At 55.6% G+C, this 25,176-nt stretch overlaps 1 protein-coding gene across 1 annotated transcript in view; it reads left to right on the top strand.

The window, feature by feature from the left end:
• The window catches only part of GATAD2B (GATA zinc finger domain containing 2B), a 39,925-nt gene that overhangs the window by 1,377 nt on the left and 13,372 nt on the right, over positions 1-25,176 (top strand). The window contains exon 2 of the mRNA XM_014957049.1: positions 18,813-19,142. Within this exon, the coding sequence (XP_014812535.1) occupies positions 18,814-19,142 (329 nt within the window). The 5' untranslated portion in view covers position 18,813. The remainder of the gene's footprint in view (positions 1-18,812; positions 19,143-25,176) is intronic.

Genomic DNA, 25,176 nt, shown 5'->3' with positions numbered 1-25,176 from the left:
AATGACTCTCCTTTTACTCCTTGAATTCTTCTTTTTCCGAGACTCTCTTTGTTAAAAGCTGGGTTTTTAGGGCTGCCTCTTCCTTTAGGGCCGTGGGAGGAATAGTTTTTTTTTCATTTTATTTTTTTTTTTAATCCTCCCCCTAAAAATCTCCGCGGGTTCTTGCTGCTTTACCTGCCTCCAAAAAAAATCCCTCCACGGGGCCGGAGCGGAGCGTTTTCCTCTTCACCCCATAATCCCAACCCCACCAGACTATTTCTTCTGACAACTCCCAAGTGGGGAGTGTTGGAAAATCCAAAAAAAACCCCACGATTTTATCCCATAATTGATATTTCCCCCCCCCTCCTTCCCCTACACCCCCATTTTCCCTCCCTCTTCTTACAGCTCTCTCTCCTTCAGGCCGCCGAGCCGTTAAGTCGTATAATTACCTTTTTTTTAGGTTATTATCCTTTTTAGAGTATTGTATGGAAATGCTCGTCTTGGGAGCCAGCCATTTTGTGTGTGTGCCGCCTTCAAATGCAGTTTTTTTATGGTTTTTGGGTTTTTTTTTGCCTTAACCGCCGCGATCTCAGTTCCTAATTCCGCCTGGATGGAAACCGAGACCTCGGAGCCGCCCCCTAAACCACCCCCCAAACCCCCCCCAGTTCATCCCAACCGATGGAGAAACCCAACAGTGGGAAACCCCCCCTGCCCCACTTTCCCTGTGGGCTCGGTGGGGGTTTTTTTTAAGCGATCGGGGTCATTTTGGGGTGGAAAAGTGGGTTTTGAGCGGCGGGAGCCCCCGACGCCTTCAGGTAGGTTGGACCTCGGCGCCTGTAAATGCCATTTCTGCTCCCCAAGCTCTGCAAAATGAGGCTTTAAATGGCTTTTATTCCACTGATATTATATTTTTCAATATATAAATGATGTCCCCCCCCCTCGCTCTGGAAACCCGGATAACATGGGAACGTTGGGGTTTGGATACCGGTGCCCCCCGTTGCTGAGTCTCTTCCCTGCGACCCTTTTTCCCTGTAATCCAGCCCAAAAATGTTCCCGAATTCTCTCGCTTCCCCTTGGGTTTTATTTCATGGGGGGGGGACCCCAATTTCTCATCCTGGTGGGGCTTCTTCCTGCTGGGGTGAAATCCGGCCGGAGCTTTGGATTTGGGAAGGACGATGCCACGACCCGCCGGCTTCTCCGGATGCTCTGGATCTACTGGGATGGCCTGGAAATATCAAAGCTGCTCAACTGGGATTTACTGGTGGCGTTGGCAATGGAATGGGATGCCCTCCTGGACCATCTCCTTGATGGTGGTGGGGATGTTTCTCTACGTCTTTCCCGGAATGGGAGGAAAAACTCATCCTTCTGGGCTGGTGGAGCCTCGTTGGGTGGAAGGGTCCCTGCACCTGGATGGACTTGGGAAGAGGAGAAATTCATCTTTGTGGAAAACAGCCCTTTTCCAGGGGTTTAGGATGGTTGTGGTCTCCTCAAGCTCCTGCAGATGCTCCTCTCTCTGCGTTTCCCGGCGGATGGTGCCGGCATTTGGCCTTTCCCACTTTTTCCCCCCCAAAACTCTGCTGAGAAACTCCATGAAGGACCATATCCCCAGTTCCTCCTTCCAGCTTTGTTTTTCTACAGCCTCCTCCTTCCTCCACAGGGCTCAGCTCCTCACGGGGAGCCTTTTCTCTCCTGTGGACTCATCCCTCAACCCCTCTGGGGGGAGATTTTGGGCCTCGGTGGTGCCGTCACCTCGGCGTGAGCTCCCCCAACCAACCTGCTCTTCTCTCTGGAGATGAACCACCCCCTGGTGATGTCCTCACCACCACCCTCATCCTCACGGCGAGCGCTGAGCCATCCCCAAGGGCTTCCTCCAGCTGCTGCGAGCGCCCACAACCAGGGGATGGGCTGAAAGGTCTGGTTTTGGGGCTCCATCCTCTCCAGAAAGGACCTTTTGGGATGGTGTTGCCTCCTCTGCTGCTCCGGGGTGGCCCTGTCGAGCAGTGGGGTTATAAAAGTGATGTTTTACCTGGAAGCAAAGAAAAAAAGAGGAGAAATGAAGGTGTGAGCAGAGGTGCTGCCCCCCGTGTCCTCGTCCTTCTCCTGGGTGGAAGACGAGGGGCTTCGCGAGGAGCTGAGCGGGCGCCGGGTCTGGTTTGTCCTTTTCTTTTCCTTTGGCTCTCCCTCGGAGGCAGGAACCCGGGAAGGCTCTTCCAGGGCTGTCGGCTCCGCTCCTGGGGACTCCCCGTGCTGCTGGAGCAGAGCTGAGTAAGGAAACTGGTTCTTACTGGGCAGGGTGGGACTGGGGAGACCTTGTGTCGCTGGAACTGCGTGGCCGGGGGAGGATTTCGTGGCGGATCAGGGATCCCCCATGGTGGGTCAGGGACCCTCATGGGGATCATGGATCCCTTGTGGTGGGTCAGAGATCCCTCGTGGTGGGTCAGAGATCCCTCCTGGTGGGTCAGAGATCCCTCCTGGTGGGTCAGAGATCCCTCCTGGTGGGTCAGAGATCCCTCCTGGTGGGTCAGAGATCCCTCCTGGTGGGTCAGAGATCCCTCCTGGTGGGTCAGAGATCCCTCCTGGTGGGTCAGAGATCCCTCCTGGTGGGTCAGAGATCCCTCCTGGTGGGTCAGAGATCCCTCCTGGTGGGTCAGAGATCCCTCCTGGTGGGTCAGAGATCCCTCCTGGTGGGTCAGAGATCCCTCCTGGTGGGTCAGAGATCCCTCCTGGTGGGTCAGAGATCCCTCCTGGTGGGTCAGAGATCCCTCCTGGTGGGTCAGAGATCCCTCCTGGTGGGTCAGAGATCCCTCCTGGTGGGTCAGAGATCCCTCCTGGTGGGTCAGAGATCCCTCCTGGTGGGTCAGAGATCCCTCCTGGTGGGTCAGAGATCCCTCCTGGTGGGTCAGAGATCCCTCCTGGTGGGTCAGAGATCCCTCCTGGTGGGTCAGAGATCCCTCCTGGTGGGTCAGAGATCCCTCCTGGTGGGTCAGAGATCCCTCCTGGTGGGTCAGAGATCCCTCCTGGTGGGTCAGAGATCCCTCCTGGTGGGTCAGAGATCCCTCCTGGTGGGTCAGAGATCCCTCCTGGTGGGTCAGAGATCCCTCCTGGTGGGTCAGAGATCCCTCCTGGTGGGTCAGAGATCCCTCCTGGTGGGTCAGAGATCCCTCCTGGTGGGTCAGAGATCCCTCCTGGTGGGTCAGAGATCCCTCCTGGTGGGTCAGAGATCCCTCCTGGTGGGTCAGAGATCCCTCCTGGTGGGTCAGAGATCCCTCCTGGTGGGTCAGAGATCCCTCCTGGTGGGTCAGAGATCCCTCCTGGTGGGTCAGAGATCCCTCCTGGTGGGTCAGAGATCCCTCCTGGTGGGTCAGAGATCCCTCCTGGTGGGTCAGAGATCCCTCCTGGTGGGTCAGAGATCCCTCCTGGTGGGTCAGAGATCCCTCCTGGTGGGTCAGAGATCCCTCCTGGTGGGTCAGAGATCCCTCCTGGTGGGTCAGAGATCCCTCCTGGTGGGTCAGAGATCCCTCCTGGTGGGTCAGAGATCCCTCCTGGTGGGTCAGAGATCCCTCCTGGTGGGTCAGAGATCCCTCCTGGTGGGTCAGAGATCCCTCCTGGTGGGTCAGAGATCCCTCCTGGTGGGTCAGAGATCCCTCCTGGTGGGTCAGAGATCCCTCCTGGTGGGTCAGAGATCCCTCCTGGTGGGTCAGAGATCCCTCCTGGTGGGTCAGAGATCCCTCCTGGTGGGTCAGAGATCCCTCCTGGTGGGTCAGAGATCCCTCCTGGTGGGTCAGAGATCCCTCCTGGTGGGTCAGAGATCCCTCCTGGTGGGTCAGAGATCCCTCCTGGTGGGTCAGAGATCCCTCCTGGTGGGTCAGAGATCCCTCCTGGTGGGTCAGAGATCCCTCCTGGTGGGTCAGAGATCCCTCCTGGTGGGTCAGAGATCCCTCCTGGTGGGTCAGAGATCCCTCCTGGTGGGTCAGAGATCCCTCCTGGTGGGTCAGAGATCCTCATGGGGGATCAAAGTCCCTGGTGGCGGTCAGAGGTCCCTCATGGTGGATCAGAGACCCTCCTGGTGGGTCAGAGATCCTCATGGGGGATCAAAGTCCCTGGTGGCGGTCAGAGGTCCCTCATGGTGGATCAGAGACCCTCCTGGTGGGTCAGAGATCCTCATGGGGGATCAGAGATCCCTCATGGCTGGTCAGAGATCCCTCATGGCTTCATGGGGGATCAAAGATCCCTCCTGGTGGGTCAGAGATCCCTCCTGATGGGTCAGAGATCCCTCCTGGTGGGTCAGAGATCCCTTGTAGGGGATCAAAGATCCCTCCTGGTGGGTCAGAGGTCCCTCCTGGTGGATCAGAGACCCTCGTGGTGGGTCAGAGGTCCCTCATGGTGAATCAGAGATCCCTCCTGGTGGATCAGAGTCCCTGGTGGTGGTCAGAGATCCCTCGTGGTGGGTCAGAGATCCTCATGGGGGATCCGAGATCCCTTGTAGGGGATCAGAGATCCCTCTTGGTGGGTCAGAGATCCTCATGGGGGATCAGAGATCCCTTGTAGGGGATCAGAGATCCCTCTTGGTGGGTCAGAGACCCTCGTGGTGGGTCAGAGATCCCTCCTGGTGGGTCAGAGATCCCTCCTGGTGGGTCAGAGATCCTCATGGGGGATCAAAGTCCCTGGTGGCGGTCAGAGGTCCCTCATGGTGGATCAGAGACCCTCCTGGTGGGTCAGAGATCCTCATGAGGGATCAGAGATCCCTCCTGGTGGGTCAGAGATCCCTCGTGGTGGGTCAGAGACCCTCCTGGTGGGTCAGAGATCCCTCCTGGTGGATCAGAGTCCCTGGTGATGGTCAGAGATCCCTCGTGGTGGGTCAGAGACCCCTTGTAGGGGATCGTGGATCCCTTGTGGTGGGTCAGGGATCCCTCCTGGTGGATCAGAGACCCTTGTGGGGATCAGAGATCCCTCCTGGTGGATCAGAGATCCCTCATGGGGTATCAGAGATCCCTCCCGGTGGGTCAGAGATCCTAATGGGGGATCAGAGATCCCTTGTAGGGGATCAGAGATCCCTCCTGGTGGGTCAGAGATCCCTCCAGGTGGATCAGAGATCCCTCTTGGCGGATCAGGGATCCCCCGTGGTGGGTCAAAGACCCTCATGGGGATCATCATGGATCTCTCCTGGTGGGTCAGAGATCCCTCCTGGTGGATCAGGGATCCCTCGTGGTGGATCACAGGTCCCTCGTGTAGGGGATCAAAGATCCCTCCTGGTGGATCTGAGACCCTGGTGGTGGTCAGAGACCCTCGTGGGGATCAGAGACCCTCGTGGTGGGTCAGAGACCCTCCTGGTGGATCAGAGGTCCCTCCTGGTGGATCTGAGGTCCTGGGGCGATCAATTAGCACCTATCAATTAGCACCCATCAATTAGTCCTGGAGGGTCAGAGGCTGGGCACAGCAGCTGGACGATTCGCTCGGGGGATCAAAGATCCCTCCTGGTGGATCAGAGACCCTCCTGGTGGATCAGAGATCCCTCATGGTGGGTCAGAGATGCTCATGTGGGATCCGAGATCCCTTATAGGGGATCTGAGATCCCTTGTAAGGGATCAGAGATCCCTCCTGGTGGGTCAGAGATCCCTTGTAGGGGATCAGGGGTCCCTCCTGGTGGATCAGAGACCCTCATGGGGATCAGAGATCCCTCCTGGTGGATCAAAGATCCCTCGTGGTGGGTCAGAGTCCCTGGTGGCGGTCAGAGATCCCTCCTGGTGGGTCAGAGATCCCTTGTAGGGGATCAGAGATCCCTCCTGGTGGGTCAGAGATCCCTCCTGGTGGATCAGAGACCCTCATGGGGATCGTGGATCCCTTGTGGTGGGTCAGGGATCCCTCCTGGTGGATCAGAGACCCTTGTGGGGATCAGAGATCCCTCCTGGTGGGTCAGAGACCCTCGTGGTGGATCAGAGGTCCCTCCTGGTGGGTCAGAGATCCTCATGGGGGATCAAAGATCCCTCCTGGTGGGTCAGAGATCCCTCCTGGTGGGTCAGAGATCCTCATGGGGGATCAGAGATCCCTTGTAGGGGATCAAAGATCCCTCCTGGTGGATCTGAGACCCTGGTGGTGGTCAGAGACCCTCGTGGGGATCAGAGACCCTCGTGGTGGGTCAGAGACCCTCCTGGTGGATCAGAGGTCCCTCCTGGTGGATCTGAGGTCCTTCCTGGTGGATCAGAGACCCTCGTGGTGGGTCAGAGATCCCTTGTAGGGGATCAAAGATTCCTCGTGGTGTGTCAGAAATCCTCGTGGTGGGTCAGAGACCCTCCTGGTGGGTCAGAGATCCCTTGTAGGGGATCAAAGATCCCTCCTGGTGGATCAGAGACCCTCCTGGTGGATCAGAGTCCCTCATGGTGGGTCAGAGATCCCTTGTAGGGGATCAAAGATCCCTCCTGGTGGATCAGAAACCCTTGTGGTGGGTCAGAGGTCCCTCGTGGTGGATCAGGGATCCCTCCTGGTGGGTCAGAGATCCTCATGGGGGATCAGAGATCCCTTGTAGGGGATCAGAGATCCCTCCTGGTGGGTCAGAGACCCTCGTGGTGGGTCAGAGATCCCTCCTGGTGGGTCAGAGATCCCTCCTGGTGGATCAGAGACCCTCATGGGGATCGTGGATCCCTTGTGGTGGGTCAGGGATCCCTCCTGGTGGATCAGAGACCCTTGTGGGGATCAGAGATCCCTCCTGGTGGGTCAGAGACCCTTGTGGTGGATCCGAGGTCCTTCCTGGTGAATCAGAGACCCTTGGTGCAGGGTCTGGAGCGGAGGAGAAGAGGAGCCTTTGCTGGTTCCTTCCCAGGGCTGGAGTTTGGGAGCACTCGTGGTGGGTCAGAGATCCTCATGGGGGATCACAGATCCCTCGTGGCTGGTCAGAGATCCCTTGTAGGGGATCAAAGATTCCTCGTGGTGTGTCAGAAATCCTCGTGGTGGGTCAGAGACCCTCCTGGTGGGTCAGAGATCCCTTGTAGGGGATCAAAGATCCCTCGTGGTGGATCAGAGACCCTCCTGGTGGATCAGAGTCCCTCATGGTGGGTCAGAGATCCCTTGTAGGGGATCAAAGATCCCTCCTGGTGGATCAGAAACCCTTGTGGTGGGTCAGAGGTCCCTCGTGGTGGATCAGGGATCCCTCCTGGTGGGTCAGAGATCCTCATGGGGGATCAGAGATCCCTTGTAGGGGATCAGAGATCCCTCCTGGTGGATCAGAGACCCTCGTGGTGGGTCAGAGATCCCTCCTGGTGGATCAGGGATCCCTCGTGGTGGATCACAGGTCCCTCGTGCAGGGTCTGGAGCGGAGGAGAAGAGGAGCCTTTGCTGGTTCCTTCCCAGGGCTGGAGTTTGGGAGCAGGTCCCATCTCAACTGACTCTCGGTGGGGTTGATGCTGCTCCGAGCGCGCGGGGCGATCAATTAGCACCTATCAATTAGCATCCATCAATTAGTCCTGGAGGGTCAGAGGCCGGGCACAGCGGCTGGACGATGCGCTCACTCACGTAGAGCCCAAAAGTGGGGGTTTGACACCACGGAGGGGCCCTGAAAGAAAACCAAGGGAAGGGGCTGGAACCTCCTGGGGCTTCCCGGGATAAACTGGAGCAGGAATTCACTTCAGCTGAAGCTGCCAAATTCCTGGTGCTTCGTCCCACCTTCCTGGGGGAAATCTCAGAGGGATATTTCTCCGTTCCGGCGATATCTCCTCCCTGGATAGACTCGCTTCTCCAGTATAATATTCTTCTTTTTATTGGCCCAACTGACTCGTTCCAACTTTTTTAAATAGTTGTGTCGGTTTGGTTGGTTTTTTTTATTTTTATTTTTTTTTTTTCCTCGTGGGTGCCGGTATCAAATATAAATGGAAAATTGGGGCTGCTTTGTTTGTCTGGGAAGGGCAAACCTGTCTTTCGAGCGGCGGAGGAATGAAACCGCCCAAAGCCAAAGGAGCAGCTGGAGGAGCTGGGGATGCTCAGCCCCTGACGGAGCCCGAGGTGGCACCAGGCTGGGATCTTCTCCCTTTTCCACACAAAACAACACCCCCCCTTCCCTAGGGGTCCCTGGCAGCCCAGGAACCCCCCCACCCACTGGGCTGCACCCCTAAAAGACGGAGCCCGAGGTGGCACCAGGCTGGGATCTTCTCCCTTTTCCACACAAAACAACAACCACCCCCCCTTCCCTAGACCCTCGTGGTGGGTCAGAGATCCTCATGGTGGATCAGAGATCCCTCGTGGTGGGTCAGAGATCCTCATGGGGGACCAAAGATCCCTCGTGGTGGGTCAGAGATCCTCATGGGGGATCAAAGATCCCTCGTGGTGGGTCAGAGGTCCTCATGGGGGATCAAAGATCCCTCCTGGTGGGTCAGAGATCCCTCCTGATGGGTCAGAGATCCCTCCTGGTGGGTCAGAGATCCCTTGTAGGGGATCAAAGATCCCTCCTGGTGGGTCAGAGGTCCCTCCTGGTGGATCAGAGACCCTCGTGGTGGGTCAGAGGTCCCTCATGGTGAATCAGAGATCCCTCCTGGTGGATCAGAGTCCCTGGTGGTGGTCAGAGATCCCTCGTGGTGGGTCAGAGATCCTCATGGGGGATCCGAGATCCCTTGTAGGGGATCAGAGATCCCTCTTGGTGGGTCAGAGATCCTCATGGGGGATCAGAGATCCCTTGTAGGGGATCAGAGATCCCTCTTGGTGGGTCAGAGACCCTCGTGGTGGGTCAGAGATCCCTCCTGGTGGGTCAGAGATCCCTCCTGGTGGGTCAGAGATCCTCATGGGGGATCAAAGTCCCTGGTGGCGGTCAGAGGTCCCTCATGGTGGATCAGAGACCCTCCTGGTGGGTCAGAGATCCTCATGAGGGATCAGAGATCCCTCCTGGTGGGTCAGAGATCCCTCGTGGTGGGTCAGAGACCCTCCTGGTGGGTCAGAGATCCCTCCTGGTGGATCAGAGTCCCTGGTGATGGTCAGAGATCCCTCGTGGTGGGTCAGAGACCCCTTGTAGGGGATCGTGGATCCCTTGTGGTGGGTCAGGGATCCCTCCTGGTGGATCAGAGACCCTTGTGGGGATCAGAGATCCCTCCTGGTGGATCAGAGATCCCTCATGGGGTATCAGAGATCCCTCCCGGTGGGTCAGAGATCCTAATGGGGGATCAGAGATCCCTTGTAGGGGATCAAAGATCCCTCATGGTGGATCAGAGACCCTCGTGGTGGGTCAGAGACCCTCGTGGTGGGTCAGAGATCCCTCGTGGTGGGTCAGAGATCCCTCGTGGTGGATCAGGGATCCCTCATGCAGGGTCTGGAGCGGAGGAGAAGAGGAGCCTTTGCTGGTTCCTTCCCAGGGCTGGAGTTTGGGAGCAAGTCCCATCTCGACTGACTCTCGGTGGGGTTGATGCTGCTCCGAGCGCGGGGCGATCAATTAGCACCTATCAATTAGCACCCATCAATTAGTCCTGGAGGGTCAGAGGCTGGGCACAGCAGCTGGACGATTCGCTCGGGCACGTAGAGCCCAAAAGTGGGGGTTTGACACCACGGAGGGGCCCTGAAAGAAAACCAAGGGAAGGGGCTGGAACCTCCTGGGGCTTCCCGGGATAAACTGGAGCAGGAATTCACTTCAGCTGAAGCTGCCAAATTCCTGGTGCTTCGTCCCACCTTCCTGGGGGAAATCTCAGAGGGATATTTCTCCGTTCCGGCGATATCTCCTCCCCGGATAGACTCGCTTCTCCAGTATAATATTCTTCTTTTTATTGGCCCAACTGACTCGTTCCAACTTTTTTAAATAGTTGTGTCGGTTTGGTTGGTTTTTTTTATTTTTATTTTTTTTTTTTCCTCGTGGGTGCCGGTATCAAATATAAATGGAAAATTGGGGCTGCTTTGTTTGTCTGGGAAGGGCAAACCTGTCTTTCGAGCGGCGGAGGAATGAAACCGCCCAAAGCCAAAGGAGCAGCTGGAGGAGCTGGGGATGCTCAGCCCCTGACGGAGCCCGAGGTGGCACCAGGCTGGGATCTTCTCCCTTTTCCACACACAAAAACAACCACCCCCCCTTCCCTAGGGGTCCCTGGCAGCCCAGGAACCCCCCCACCCACTGGGCTGCACCCCTAAAAGGTGAGGGGGGGGATTCTGCCCCTCTTCTCCGCTCTGGGGAGACCCCACCACCACCCAGTGGTGCCTCCAGCTCTGGGGCCACCACCAGCAGAAGGACACGGAGCTGTTGGATGGGGCCTCCCCGGAGATGCTGGGAGGGCTGGAGCCCCTCTGCTGGGAGGGGGGGCTGAGAGAGTTGGGGGGGTTCAGCCTGGAGAAGAGAAGGCTCCAGGGAGACCTTGGAGCCCCTTCCAGTCCCTCAAGGGGCTCCAGGAAAGCTGGGGAGGGACTCTTGATGAGGGAGGGGAGCGATGGGATGAAGGGGGAAGGTTTTAAGGTGAAAAAGGAGAAATTGAGGTTAGATTTTGGGAAGAACTTGTTTACTTTGAGAGCCTGGCCCAGGTTGCCCCGAGAAGCTGTGGCTGCCCCATCCCTGGAGGGGTTCAAGGGCAGGTTGGAGGGGGCTTGGAGCAACCTGGTGTCATTGGAGATGTCCCTTCCACTAGAAGGGATGGAACTGGATGGTCTTGAAGGTCCCTTCCAACCCCAAACGTTCTGTGATGCTCTGGCCATTCCACCACTTCCCTGGGTTGGAGGGGACCTCCAAGTTCATCAAGACCAACCATCAACCCACCACTGCCCAACCCACCACTGCCCCGTGTCCCTCAGCACCGGCTTTGAGATCCCTCCAGGGATGGTGTTTGGGGAGTGGAGCCATAGGAGGAGGGGGAAGAGTTTTAAACCAAAAGTGAGGAGATGGAGCTGAGATGTGGGGCAGAAGCTCTTTGGTGTGAGGGTGGTGAGAGCCTGGCCCAGGTTGCCCCGAGAAGCTGTGGCTGCCCCATCCCTGGAGGGGTTCAAGGGCAGGTTGGAGGGGGCTTGGAGCAACCTGGGCTGGTGGGAGGTGGCCCTGGATGGAACTGCATGATCTTCAAGGTCCCTTCCCACCCAAACCATTCCATTATTCCACGATTCCATGATTTGGGGACCCAAATGTCTTTGGGGAGACCATCTGTGCCCCGAGTGACTTCACCGTGTCTGTTTGTCCGTGGAGCACCGGGACAGTGAGGTCCTCCAGGTTCTCCCACTCGGCTCCAGAAGTTTTCCTGGGATTCCTCGAAGGCTTTTTATTTTTTTCCTCAAACATTCACCTCTCCGGTCGCGCTGACGATGCTGCTCTTCATCTCTCAGACCACCCCGTGTCCCTCCCTCTCCTCTCCTGTCCCTCTCCTTCCCCATCTTCCTCCTCCTCCTCCCTCGGAGCCTTTTATATTTTCCTTCTAAACCTACTCCAGCTTTTTATTTTTTTGGATATTCAGGAAAACCTGCAACTGGAGATAATTACAGTCTGTATCGAGTCGGCAACAAACCCCTGGTTTCCAACTCTCTTGGTTTCCCCTGGGGGGGGATTTTGCCACCGTTTGAGAATTTTGTTTCATTTTTTGCTTGTTTTTTTATGATTTTATTTTTAAATAAAGCTCCTTAGGGAAGTGAGAGGGAGAGCCTGTTTCCCGGGATGTGCCAGCTTCTCCGGGAGCCTTTTGCCCCAGGCAGGAGAGGCTGGATGAGCTGGTTTGGGGTTTTTTTTTTTTGGGAGGGGGGGGAAGATGTGCCCGTTGCCTCCCCTCCTTCAGGGGTGACACCCTCCGGAGCGGCCGAAGGGCCTCGTCCTCTTCCCACCCCATTAAGGAGGCTGGTTCCTTCCTCCAAGTGGCTCAAATCGGGAGAAAAAATCCAATTTTTTAATTCCAGGTGGGTGATAAAGCGGGGGATGCTCCCCAACCAGTTCTCCTTCACTGGTCAAACTGGAAAGGTTTAATCTCCATGGGGCTGGCTCCTCACCCTCCCAACCTTCGGATACCCCGCGGCCCAAAGAATTCCTCCTCCTTTTTGCTGCTTTTTGCCTGAAGTCGAGCACTTTTCCACCCACCCCCCCCTGCTTGGCCCAGTTCCGTCGTCGAGGTGCTCTGGAAATTCCCAGGAAAGCTGCAATTTCTCCCTTCCCCCCCCACCCCTTTTCCTGGCAGCTCCGGCCTCGGCGCTGAAGGGCCCCCCATTCAATAAAGAACCTGAAGCCTAATTTAATTTTTATTGAATCTGGCTGCGAGCACGTGCTCCTGCCCAGAGCCTGGAAAAAGCCTCCTCTTGAAAGGATTAAATACTTGTGGTACCTGTTTCTGATAAGGCCCCTTGGGATTTGTTTCCGGCGCCGAAGCCGCTTACGTTCAAAGGGGAAAAAGTGGTTGGAAACCCTTCGGATTCGGCGTCTCCGTGAGCAAGGCTCCTCTTCCTGGTTCTTCTCCCTCCTTCCCTCGAGGACTGTGCTCGAGGACGCTGCCAAAATCCCTCTGAGGGGTGGCCATGGGGTCCTGGTTTGGCATGGTGGTCCCTCTTTGGCCCAGTCTTTGATTTTTCCGACCCAATGTTTTCCTCTTCTTGGTGTTTCCGTGATTTTCCAACACACAAACCTCTCCTTCTCCATCTCTCGGTGATGGCCAAGCTGGAAAATCCCAGTTGGATTTTCACTGATGCTCAGGGAAGGTGGTACTGCTCTGGTGATGGATGGAGCAGGATGGGTCCACCTGGGTGAGGAACACCCAAAAAACCCACCTTGGTGGTGGGACCGGTTGGTCTCTGGGCTTCCCGTTGGGAAAGGGAGGTGGAAAAAGACCTTCTGCCTCTCGGAGGGGATGAGCAGAGGGTTTGTTCTCCTTTGGTGCCGCCGCTGTGTCTCCCCGGGGTCTCGGTGGTGGTGATGGTGGACCTTGGATCCATCACTCGGTGCAGATCCTGTCTCTCCTTCTCCATCTCTCGGTGATGGCCAAGCTGGAAAATCCCAGTTGGATTTTCACTGATGCTCAGGGAAGGTGGTACTGCTCTGGTGATGGATGGAGCAGGATGGGTCCACCTGGGTGAGGAACACCCAAAAAACCCACCTTGGTGGTGGGACCGGTTGGTCTCTGGGCTTCCCGTTGGGAAAGGGAGGTGGAAAAAGACCTTCTGCCTCTCGGAGGGGATGAGCAGAGGGTTTGTTCTCCTTTGGTGCCGCCGCTGTGTCTCCCCGGGGTCTCGGTGGTGGTGATGGTGGACCTTGGATCCATCTCTTGGCGCAGATCCTGCCGCTGCCTCCGTTGGTGGCTTCATTTCTGGCTCCGACGGGAGGAGATCCCATGGGCAACCCAGTTCCACACCAGTTACCAGCAGGGAATTCCTTCCCTTTTCCCACTTGGCGGGTCAAAGGGACCTTCAGAGGGTGCTGGGGGTCTTCAGAGGAAACACAAACTCCTCTCCCCCTTCATGGTGGGGCTTGGACTTGCTTAAGTAATGGCCTATGAAGGGTTATGGCTCCATCTGAGCCCAGCAGCTCTCCCTTTGGATCCATTGAGATTTTTTTGGTCCTTGTCAGGTTCTCCTGGATGCGGCACCTCGAGGTGACGATGTCACCTTCCATATCTTTTAAAAAGGGGACGATTTTACCACGCTGGGATGATTTTCCTAGCTCAGGTCCATCTCCCTACCCTTCTGAAGGCCAGAAGAAGACCGCTGTGCGCTGGGGGAAGCCTGAACTTCCTTTTGTGTGTGTTAATATTCCTTTATTTTGCTGCTTCCCAGTGATATTGCTCTCGGTGTCGGAACATGACGTGAAATACCCACGTGGGTGAAGCAGGGCTTGGACTTCCAAGACCTAACTCGGTGGAATCACCAGTCGAGGTGCCACCACCTCTCCTGTGTTGGGTGGGGGGTGTTTTGGGGGGGTGGTTTAAGCGATATATTCAGTTTAGTGGAGGTCGTTTGATGGGGATGAAGTCACGTGGGTGAAGCAGGGCTTGGACTTCCAAGACCTAACTCGGTGGAATCACCAGTCGAGGTGCCACCACCTCTCCTGTGTTGGGTGGGGGGTGTTTTGGGGGGGTGGTTTAAGCGATATATTCAGTTTAGGTATCGACTTGGAGGTTGTTTGATGGGGATGAAGCGGTTTCCTGGTAGGGAAGGACCCATGGGATGACTTGGCCGCGCCGTGGGGTGGGTACCACTATCTGAGGAGGCTTCCTCACCGTGTCCTCCAGCGAACGCTGAAGCCACCGGCTGGTTGGGAAGTGCCTCTGCTCCCTCCCCGTGCCTCAGCCTTTGTCTGAGGTACCTGGCCTTCTCCACTATCTGAGGAGGCTTCCTCACCGTGTCCTCCAGCGAACACTGAAGCCACCAGCTGGTTGGGAAGTGTCTGTGCTCCCTCCCCGTGTCTCAGCCTTTGTCTGAGGTACCTGGCCTTCTCCCTCCTCCTTCTCCTCCTCTTCCTCCTCCTCCTCCTCCTTCTCCTTTCATCTCCCAGGAGCACCAAGTGGAGGAAGCAGCCGGGGAGGCCCTTTCATGGCCCAGTTAATTGGAGCTCGGCGCTTTCCTGGAGCCGGGTGAGGTTCCTGGCTCTCCAGGTGGGTCTCAAATCACCCACCGCCGCTCGGCGGCTCCCGTTTAACCCCCGGGGGGTCACTTCTTGGGGGCAGAAAGCGGCGTTTCGGTGTCTCCCTGGGCTTGCCCACACTTGCCTTTCTATATTTGGTTGCCGAAGACGTGCGTTTTCCTGCAGAGAGACCAGACCATCAAGTAGAAAGAACTTTTGAGGTGCTCACCTTGGACGTGGCAACCTCTTTGAGCTCGGGCTGCGCTGGAGGCTTCCTCGGACTCTTTTTTTTCTTTTTTTTTCCTCTTGCTTTGCCCATTTGCATTTGTTTTTCTGCCGCTGCTGCACCCATTTTATGGAAAAGGAAGGATTCTCCAGGGTGAGAGAATCCTCTCTCTCTCCTTCTCTCTCCTTCTCTCCTCCCCTCAAAAACCCTATCGATGCTGCAGCTGAACTTTGGGTGCCAGCTGGGCTTTGGGAGATGGGTAATTAGTGAGGATTTAGAACTGAGCCAGGAGAACATTTTTTCCTGGCAGAAGTTGGGTTTGGAGAAGCTTTATCTCCTGAGGAGGTTTGGGAAGCTCCACCTGAAGCTGGAGATACCCAAGAAGCGGCCGCTTCGGCCTCGTCTTTCATCTCGGGGCAAAACAAAAAAGAACTTATCGACGGTTTTGACTCATCCAGGTTTTAAATTCTGATTTATTCCCTCCTTGTTTGTCATCGTAGAGACCTCACCGAGCTGGTCTCGCCTTGTTCTCAGGTGGAGCAGCTCCCTGGGCTTCTGGTTTGGATTTGTGTTGGTGTAGGTAGTTTCTTATCAGCCTGGGAGCAGAGGGCTGGGGTTGGGATGGGCTCCGTGGTGGCTCCTTCCCCCTACTTTTATTTATATTTCATTTTTTTTTTTTTTTCCACTGCATCTGTTTGCCCCGGGGCTTTTTTGCACCTGGAGGAGAGTCGGTCGGGGAAGACGAGGAGCCAGCGTGGGTGGAGATGCTCTTGTCTGTGCCTTCGTCCTTGGAGGGAGAAGGTTCCTCACCCGAGAGAGCAGAAAACAAACAAAAAAAACCCCAAAACAACAAAAAAAAAACCACGTGTGGAAGGGGATTTTTGGTATTTTGGAATCCTGCTGCCAAACTCGGGGCGTCGTGGGGTTCCTCCTGAGGGCAGGGGGCTCAAACCGTGCGTCGAGCCCCCTCAAAAATTAAAAATAAATGGCATGAAGGCAGTGGGTGAAGATTTATAAAAATTAAGGCTGGAAATGTGTAGTTTGAGAAGAAATAATCCGTCCTCGTCGTGTCCCTGGACGACTCGAGCCTTTCCCAGCTCCCCCTTCCAATAAGGGCAGCCGGGGGGGGTTTGGATGTTGAAGGAGGGATTGTGCCCCCCACAACCCTGTTCTCAAAGGGTTTTGGGGTGCTCTTGCTCATGGGGTTCCTGTGGTTCCTTCTGCTCAGGAAACTCCCTGCCTGGTGGGTTTGGGATGGGGGGGAAAAGCCCCCAGGTCTCCACACGCCGCAGCGGTGGGGGGAACCTGGGCTTGGAGGTCCCCACCATTTCCAGGTCTCAGCCTTTGTCTGAGGTACCTGGCCTTCTCCCTCCTCCTTCTCCTCCTCTTCCTCCTCCTCCTCCTCCTTCTCCTTTCATCTCCCAGGAGCACCAAGTGGAGGAAGCAGCCGGGGAGGCCCTTTCATGGCCCAGTTAATTGGAGCTCGGCGCTTTCCCGTGGGTGAAGCAGGGCTTGGAGTTCCAAGACCTAACTTGGAATTACCAGTTGAGGTGCCACCACCTCTCCTATGGTGGGTGGGGGGTGTTTTGGGGGGGTGGTTTAAGCGATATATTCAGTTTAGTGGAGGTTATTTGATGGGGATGAAGCAGTTTCCTGGTAGGGAAGGACCCATGGGATGACTTGGCCGCGCCGTGGGGTGGGTACCACTATCTGAGGAGGCTTCCTCACCGTGTCCTCCAGCGAACACTGAAGCCACCAGCTGGTTGGGAAGTGTCTGTGCTCCCTCCCCGTGTCTCAGCCTTTGTCTGAGGTACCTGGCCTTCTCCCTCCTCCTTCTCCTCCTCTTCCTCCTCCTCCTCCTCCTTCTCCTTTCATCTCCCAGGAGCACCAAGTGGAGGAAGCAGCCGGGGAGGCCCTTTCATGGCCCAGTTAATTGGAGCTCGGCGCTTTCCTGGAGCCGGGTGAGGTTCCTGGCTCTCCAGGTGGGTCTCAAATCACCCACCGCCGCTCGGCGGCTCCCGTTTAACCCCCGGGGGGTCACTTCTTGGGGGCAGAAAGCGGCGTTTCGGTGTCTCCCTGGGCTTGCCCACACTTGCCTTTCTATATTTGGTTGCCGAAGACGTGCGTTTTCCTGCAGAGAGACCAGACCATCAAGTAGAAAGAACTTTTGAGGTGCTCACCTTGGACGTGGCAACCTCTTTGAGCTCGGGCTGCGCTGGAGGCTTCCTCGGACTCTTTTTTTTCTTTTTTTTTCCTCTTGCTTTGCCCATTTGCATTTGTTTTTCTGCCGCCGCTGCACCCATTTTATGGAAAAGGAAGGATTCTCCAGGGTGAATCCTCTCTCTCTCCTTCTCTCTCCTTCTCTCCTCCCCTCAAAAACCCTATCGATGCTGCAGCTGAACTTTGGGTGCCAGCTGGGCTTTGGGAGATGGGTAATTAGTGAGGATTTAGAACTGAGCCAGGAGAACATTTTTTCCTGGCAGAAGTTGGGTTTGGAGAAGCTTTATCTCCTGAGGAGGTTTGGGAAGCTCCACCTGAAGCTGGAGATACCCAAGAAGCGGCCGCTTCGGCCTCGTCTTTCATCTCGGGGCAAAACAAAAAAGAACTTATCGACGGTTTTGACTCATCCAGGTTTTAAATTCTGATTTATTCCCTCCTTGTTTGTCATCGTAGAGACCTCACCGAGCTGGTCTCGCCTTGTTCTCAGGTGGAGCAGCTCCCTGGGCTTCTGGTTTGGATTTGTGTTGGTGTAGGTAGTTTCTTATCAGCCTGGGAGCAGAGGGCTGGGGTTGGGATGGGCTCCGTGGTGGCTCCTTCCCCCTACTTTTATTTATATTTCATTTTTTTTTTTTTTTCCACTGCATCTGTTTGCCCCGGGGCTTTTTTGCACCTGGAGGAGAGTCGGTCGGGGAAGACGAGGAGCCAGCGTGGGTGGAGATGCTCTTGTCTGTGCCTTCGTCCTTGGAGGGAGAAGGTTCCTCACCCGAGAGAGCAGAAAACAAACAAAAAAAAACCCCAAAACAACAAAAAAAAAACCACGTGTGGAAGGGGATTTTTGGTATTTTGGAATCTTGCTGCCAAACTCGGGGCGTCGTGGGGTTCCTCCTGAGGGCAGGGGGCTCAAACCGTGCATCGAGCCCCCTCAAAAATTAAAAATAAATGGCATGAAGGCAGTGGGTGAAGATTTATAAAAATTAAGGCTGAGCACGTGTAGTTTGAGAAGAAATAATCCGTCCTCGTCGTGTCCCTGGACGACTCGAGCGTTTCCCAGCTCCCCCTTCCAATAAGGGCAGCCGGGGGGGGGTTTGGATGTTGAAGGAGGGATTGTGCCCCCCACAACCCTGTTCTCAAAGGGTTTTGGGGTGCTCTCACCCATGGGGTTCCTGTGGTTCCTTCTGCTCAGGAAACTCCCTGCCTGGTGGGTTTGGGATGGGGGGGAAAAGCCCCCAGGTCTCCACACGCCGCAGCGGTGGGGGGAACCTGGGCTTGGAGGTCCCCACCATTTCCAGGGAGAGGTTGGGAGAAGGAGGGAGAAGGTTCCTCACCCGAGAGAGCAGAAAAAAAACCAAACCCCAAAACAACAAAAAAAAACACGTGTGGAAGGGGATTTTTGGTATTTTGGAATCTTGCTGCCAAACTCGGGGCGTCGTGGGGTTCCTCCTGAGGGCAGGGGGCTCAAACCGTGCGTCGAGCCCCCTCAAAAATTAAAAATCAAGTGGCACGAAGCCTGTGGGTGAAGATTTATAAAAATTAAGGCTGGAAATGTGTAGTTTGAGAAGAAATAATCCGTCCTCGTCGTGTCCCCGGACGACTCGAGCCTTTCCCAGCTCCCCCTTCCAATAAGGGCAGCCGGGGGGGGTTTGGATGTTGAAGGAGGGATTGTGCCCCCCACAACCCTGTTCTCAAAGGGTTTTGGGGTGCTCTTGCTCATGGGGTTCCTCTGGTTCCTTCTGCTCAGGAAACTCCCTGCCTGGTGGGTTTGGGATGGGGAGGAAAAGCCCCCAGGTCTCCACACGCCGCAGCGGTGGGGGGAACCTGGGCTTGGAGGTCCCCACCATTTCTAGGGAGAGGTTGGGGGGGTTCACCCCTGTTTTCTGTTCGCCCCAAATGCTGATTGTGTCCTTGTGTCCACCTCAGGATGGACAGAATGACGGAAGATGCCCTGCGCCTGAACCTCTTGAAGCGGAGCTTGGACCAAGCGGACGATCGGGATGACGTCCTGGCCAAGAGGTTGAAAATGGAAGGACACGAAGCCATGGAGCGCCTGAAGATGTTGGCACTGCTGAAGAGGAAAGACCTCTCGGGCATCGAGGTGCCCCACGAGCTCCCGGTGAAACAGGACGGCGTGAAGGTCTACGAGGAGAAGCTGAACGGGAGCCTCAGGCCCCATGGGGATGGCAGGACTGCAGGGAGGCCGGGGAAGGAGAACATCAACGATGAGCCGGTGGATATGAGCGCGAGGAGGAGGTAGGTGCCCAACGCCTCGGGTCTGGAGCTTCCCCGTGCTCTGCCAGGTGGGAAACCCCAAATCAGGACATTTTGGGGGTTTGGGAGGAGGTTTCACCCTGTCTGTGAGGTCCCTTTGGTTGGAGGAGGAGCGGGGCCCGTTCTCCCAATGGAGTTTCTCTGGAAGACCTTCAGCTCCTGCTCTCATTGGGTTTGCTTCTGCTGCCCTTCTTGGTCCACCCCAAAACCAGATGGGATTTTGTTTCTTCCTCCCTCCATACCTTTAGTATTAGAAGCTACAGCCGGGGGGGCGGCTGGTGGAGCCTGGGGGCTTCCCCTCCAGCCAGGACTTTTTATTAGCACCTCCAAAAGTGGCAGAAAAGTCCTTTATTTAGCCAAAAACTAGCTCTGATGCAAGTGGTGGGGCCGGCTTCCCCTCCAGCCAGGACTTTTTATTAGCACCTCCAAAAGTGGCAGAAAAGTCCTTTATTTAGCCAAAAAACCAGCTCTGATGCAAGCGGTGGGGCTGGTCGCTCTCAAACCTGACCCTGGCCGGGCTCCTGCCTCTGAGAGGAAGAATTAAATGGTTTTATTTCTGCTGAGTATGGGTTTGCTCATGGGAAGAGGTTCCTGGAGCCATCGGTGTCTGTTTTCCAGGAGAAGCTTCGGCGTTTTCCTCACGTTCTCCCTTCGTGCCCCACATTTCATTTTTTTATCACCCGTGGACTCCAGCAACTCGATTTCCCCAGCCGGGGTCTGCCCTGGAGGGGTTGGAGGGGGGGTTGTACATCCCACCCCTGGTCCTATTTCAGCTTCCTGGGGAGGGAGAAGGAGATAAAATGTCAATTATTTTGATTTTTGGCTTGATTTGGATACCGGAGCTCAGGCTGGGCTGCCAGGTTGAGGAGCAGAATGGAGGAGTCCTGTTTTAAGGAGGTGTGAAGAGTTGAGATCTTCTCATGATGTCCCTCAAGGGGCTCCAGGAAAGCTGGGGGGGACTCTTGATGAGGGAGGGGAGCCATAGAACGAGGGGGGAGGGTTTTAAGGTGAAAAAGGAGAGATTGAGGTTAGATTTTGGGAAGAACTTGTTTATTTGGAGGGTGGTGAGAGCCTGGCCCAGGTTGCCCAGAGAAGCTGTGGCTGCCCCATCCCTGGAGGGGTTGAAGGGCAGGTTGGAGGGGGCTTGGAGCAACCTGGGCTGGTGGGAGGTGGCCCTGGATGGAACTGGGTGATCTTCAAGGTCCCTTCCAACCCAAACCATTCCACGATTCCATGATTTGGGGACCCAAAGTCTTTGGGAAGAGCGTGTGTGCACCAAGATGACCTTTAAAGGTCCCTTCCAACCCAAACCAGTCCACAAGTCTGTGAGATACTGGTAATTCCTGGGCAAAGCTGCATCCTCCAATGGCAGGAGCTTGATCTACGGGCCAGGAGGTGGATTCCAGTGTCCCAACTGGTTGTGTTGGTCTTGGCCTGTGGACGTTGGGGAAGTTTGACCTCTTGAGGAGAAGGTCCGAGTGCCGGGGCGCATGTTGCCACCATCCTCTGTTCTCCCTCTTCCTGGTCATCGAGGAACCGGGATCAGGATTCAGCAAAGCCCCATTTCACCACTTTAATAGAAAATGTATTCCTTTAGCAGCTGTTAAAGCCACTTTTAGGGAACCAACAGCCTTTGGTCAGACTCTCTGTGGACATTTCCAGGGGTCAGTGTTGGGTCCAGTCCCCTTCAATATATTCATCGATGACCTGGGTGAAGGGATGGGATGTCCCCTCAGCAAGTTTGCTGGTGACACCAAACTGGGAGGTGGGGGGGTGACACCCCAGAAAGGCTGTGCCACCATCCAGAGAGACCCGGGCAGGTTGGAGAGTTGGGGAGAGAGGAACCTGATGAAGTTCAACCAGGACAAGTGTCAGGTGCTGCCCCTGGGGAGGAAGAACCCCCCAAAACCAGGAGAGGTTGGGGGTGACCTGCTGGGGAGCAGCTCTGAGGAGAAAGACCTGGGAGTCCTGGGGGACAACAAGGATGCCCAGGAGCCAGCAATGGGCCCTGGTGGCCAAGGAGGCCAATGGCATCCTGTGGGGCATGAGGAAGAGCGTGGAGAACCTCAAGGGAGGTCATCCTGCCCCTCTGCTCTGCCCTGGGGAGGCCCCAGCTGGAGCACTGGGACCAGTTGTGGGCTCCCCAGTTCCAGAAGGACAGGGAAGTGCTGGAGAGGGTCCAGCAAAGGGCTACAAAGAGGATGCTGAGGGGCCTGGAGCATCTCTCTGGGGAGGAAAGGCTGAGGGACTTGGGGCTTTGGAGTCTGGAGAAGAGAAGGCTGAGGGGGGATCTGCTCAAGGCCTGGAAATCCTTCCAGGGTGGGGGTCAGGAGGATGGGGCCAGGCTTTTTCCAGTGGTGCCCAGGGACAGGACAAGAGGAAATGGGCACAAACTGGGATGTGAGAAGTTCCTTCTCAACATGAGGAGGAGCTTCTTGACTTTGAGGGTGGCAGAGCCCTGGCAGAGGCTGCCCAGAGAGGTGGTGGGGTCTCCTTCTCTGGAGACATTCAAACCCCACCTGGATTTGATCCTGTGGGACTTTCTCTGGCCGGGGATGGGACTGGGTGATCTCCAGAGGTCCCTTCCAACCCCAAATCATTCTGTGATTGTGTGAAGAACGTCTCTAAGCAAGAAAAATAAGGCTAAAAGGGGTTTTTTTAACTTTCCTGCTTGGGAATAAGCTCTGTGTCCTCCCGTGCCCGGGGTGCAGCTCTTCCCCCGGTAGTTTTATTGTAATTAACGCTCCTGTAAATAAAATTCCTCCCCCCCCAACCCCGACACGCTCCAATTCCTTGCAGATGGCCCCGGTTTCCCCCCCCCTTTGGGCTTTTGACGCTGGTTTTGCTTTTTTGGTGGTTTTTTTTTTTCCTTATCCCCTGGATGGAATGTAAATAAAACAGCCTGGACGGATCCGGACGCTTGTGGAAAATAATCCCCAGCAGCCCTTGAGGACAACCCAACTTTTGGAGAATCCTGAACCCAAATCTGATGTTTTATTACCCCGAGATGTGGCCAAAGGTGCCGGAGGAGTAAGAAAACCCTCTTGTGCTCGGTTCTTGGTGCCTTCAGTCCCTCTGGTCTGGGCTTTGGGATGCTCTTACTCGAAGGAAACCCGTTCCAGAGCCTCCCAGTAAAATAAGGGACTTGGTTTTGGTGTCTGTGGGGTCCAGGTGAGCAGCCCTGATGCTGATGGTGGTTGGGGAGACCTTCTGCCCAAGCCTGGGTGATCTTTGAGGTGCAATTCCAGAGAACCTGGACCACTGAGATCCAACCACGGTGCCACCATGGTCTTTGGTGACTTTTGGGATCCTTTTTGGGACAGGGTGGCTGCGGGGTGACCCGCTTCATGTCGAGGATGGGTTTATTCCCCATGGGTTCGTGCATAGACGTGCCCTGACTGATGGTTTGGAGATGGGCACCTCAGCAGAAGCCCCATAAAATGCCATGGGAGGGCCATGGGCTGCTCAAGAGCTGTTGAAGACTCATCCAAAAGCAGGTCTTGCTCTTGGCCACCTAAATATAAACCTCTTGGGATGCAGGTTACTTGGGCTGAGTTGTCTTGATGGGATGCTCTGCTGAGGGACCACAAGCTGGAAACCCTCCTGAGAAACCTCCTTCTCCCAGAGAGGGAGCAGGAGCTGGAAAAGTCCTGGTTTGGGTCCCACACGTGGTGTCCATGGGGTGCCCAAAGGAGATCCTCTGGAGCAGGGTATTTATTGGTGTTGATAACACATTCCTGTGATGCCTGAAGAGTGTGATGGCCTCAGCTCTGAAATAATGCACCCACAGATACCCCACAGAGCCGTGTCCCGACACCTTTGGGCACAACCAAGAGCTCTCATGGCTTTGGTTCCTTCTTTTTTATAATTAATGGTTTGGAGCCACCCTGCTGGGGCTGAAGAGTGACCCACAGGCTCCGTGATCGGTGGGGTTTGCCCTGGACGTACAATGACTGTGCTGGGGCTGAAGAGTGACCCACAGGCTCCATGATTGGTGGGATTTGCCCTGGACATACAATGGCTGGAGAGTCATGGAATCATGGAATGGTTTGGGTTGGAAGGGACCTTGAAGATCATCTAGTTCCATTCAGGGCCACCTCCCACCAGCCCAGGTTGCTCCAAGGTCATCCTGGTGCACAGATGCTCTTCCCAAAGGCTTTGGGTCCCCAAATCATGGAATCATGGAATGGTTTGGGTTGGAAGAGACCTTGAAGATCATCTAGTTCCATCCAGGGCCACCTCCCACCAGCCCAGGTTGCTCCAAGCCCCCTCCAACCTGCCCTTGAACCCCTCCAGGGATGGGGCAGCCACAGCTTCTCGGGACAACCTGGGCCAGGCTCTCACCACCCTCAAAATAAAGTTCTTCCCAATTATTTCACCTAAATCTCCCATTTTTCAGCTCAAAACCCTTCCCCCTTGTCCCATTGCTCCCGTCCCTCATCAAGAGCATCCAGCTTTCCTGGAGCCCCTTGAGGGACTGGAAAGGGCTCCAAGGTCTCCCCGGAGCCTTCTCTTCTCCAGGCTGAACCCCCCCAACTCTCTCAGCCCCCCCTCCCAGCAGAGGGGCTCCAGCCCTCCCAGCATCTCCAGGGAGGCCCCATCCAACAGCTCCATGTCCTTCTGCTGGTGGTGGCCCCAGAGCTGGAGGCAGCACTGGGTTGGTGGGGTCTCCCGTGGCCCCAGAGCTGGAGGCAGCACTGAGGGTTGAGGGGGGTTCTCCTCAGAGAGGAACATCTGGGGAGATACAGCCCAGGGGATGAGGGGGTTTTGGGACCCCCCCTCAACGAGGCAGCGTCCTGCTCTGAGCATCCTCTCCTGGAATTTGGCTCCGTGCTTCCTCCTGGGTGTTGAAAACTAAAAGTTTTGGATAAAATAATCTCTGCATCTCCTTCCCCACCCCAAAGACCTTCCAGGGAGTCCCTGGGTGATAATTCCCTCTCCCTGGGTGCCGTCCTGCCCCCGGGGCTTTATCTCCACGGAGCTCATGGATTATTTAACATTTTCCAAGGTTCTCCAAACACCCTCACATTCAATCCGTGACAGCAAAGGGCTCTTTTTAACCTCTCCTCTCTCCCTGCCACCACGAACGGCACGGTGCTTGGATACTGCTGGGTCAGAACATGGATTTATATATATTTTTAATTTTTTTTTCTTTAATATAGATGGTTTTTTCTCCCAGTGAGGGGCTCTTGCCGTTGCCGCTCCTTTCCTTTCCCCATTCCTAGGGCACGGTCCAACTGGCTCTTTTGGACTCCAGGCAGGGTATTTATTCACATTTTCCTTGATGGAGTGACCTTTTCTAATAGATTTGTGGTGAGATTTGTTTGGAATATTTACATATCCCTGAACTGGGGAGAAGGGGGGGTTTAACCCTTTCTCCTGGCCATGAACAATCCCGGGCTGGAGCATCACCCCCTGTTCCCTCTCACCTCAGCACCTGGATACGGTGGATTTCTCCCTATTTAATTATTATAAGGCTCGTTATTAACACCCCACCAGTCCTTTGACAGGGTTTGCTCACCTCGTGCTTCGAACACCCCACCTTAAAAACAAAAAAAAAGGATTTAAAGGAGTTTTTTTTTCCCTCCTGGAAGCAGAGGATCATAGAATCATAGAATTGTCCAGGCCGGAAGGGACCTCCAAAGGCCATCTAGTCCCACCCCCCCGCAGTCAGCAGGGACACCCCCAACTAGACCAGGTTGCCCAGGGCCTCATCAGGCCTCACTAGGCCTCACCTTGAATATCTCCAGGGAAGGGGCCTCCACCACCTCCCTGGGCAACCTGTCCCAGTGCTCCACCACCCTCCCAGTGAAGAACCCTCTCCTCATCTCCAGTCTAAAGCTGTTCCCCTCCAGCTTGAAGCCATTGCCCCTCGTCCTGTCACTGCAGGCCTTTCTAAACAGGCTCTCCCCAGCCTTCCTGTAGCCCCCCCTCAGGTACTGGAAGGCTGCTATTAGGTCTCCCCGGAGCCTCCTCTTCTCCAGGCTGAACAACCCCAGCTCCCTCAGCCTGTCCT

Source organism: Calidris pugnax, unplaced genomic scaffold (assembly GCF_001431845.1).
Source record: "Calidris pugnax isolate Ruff unplaced genomic scaffold, ASM143184v1 scaffold359, whole genome shotgun sequence".
Classification (NCBI taxonomy): domain Eukaryota; kingdom Metazoa; phylum Chordata; class Aves; order Charadriiformes; family Scolopacidae; genus Calidris; species Calidris pugnax.
Note: the sequence above shows the minus strand (reverse complement) of the source record. Positions and strands in the feature narration are given on the sequence as shown.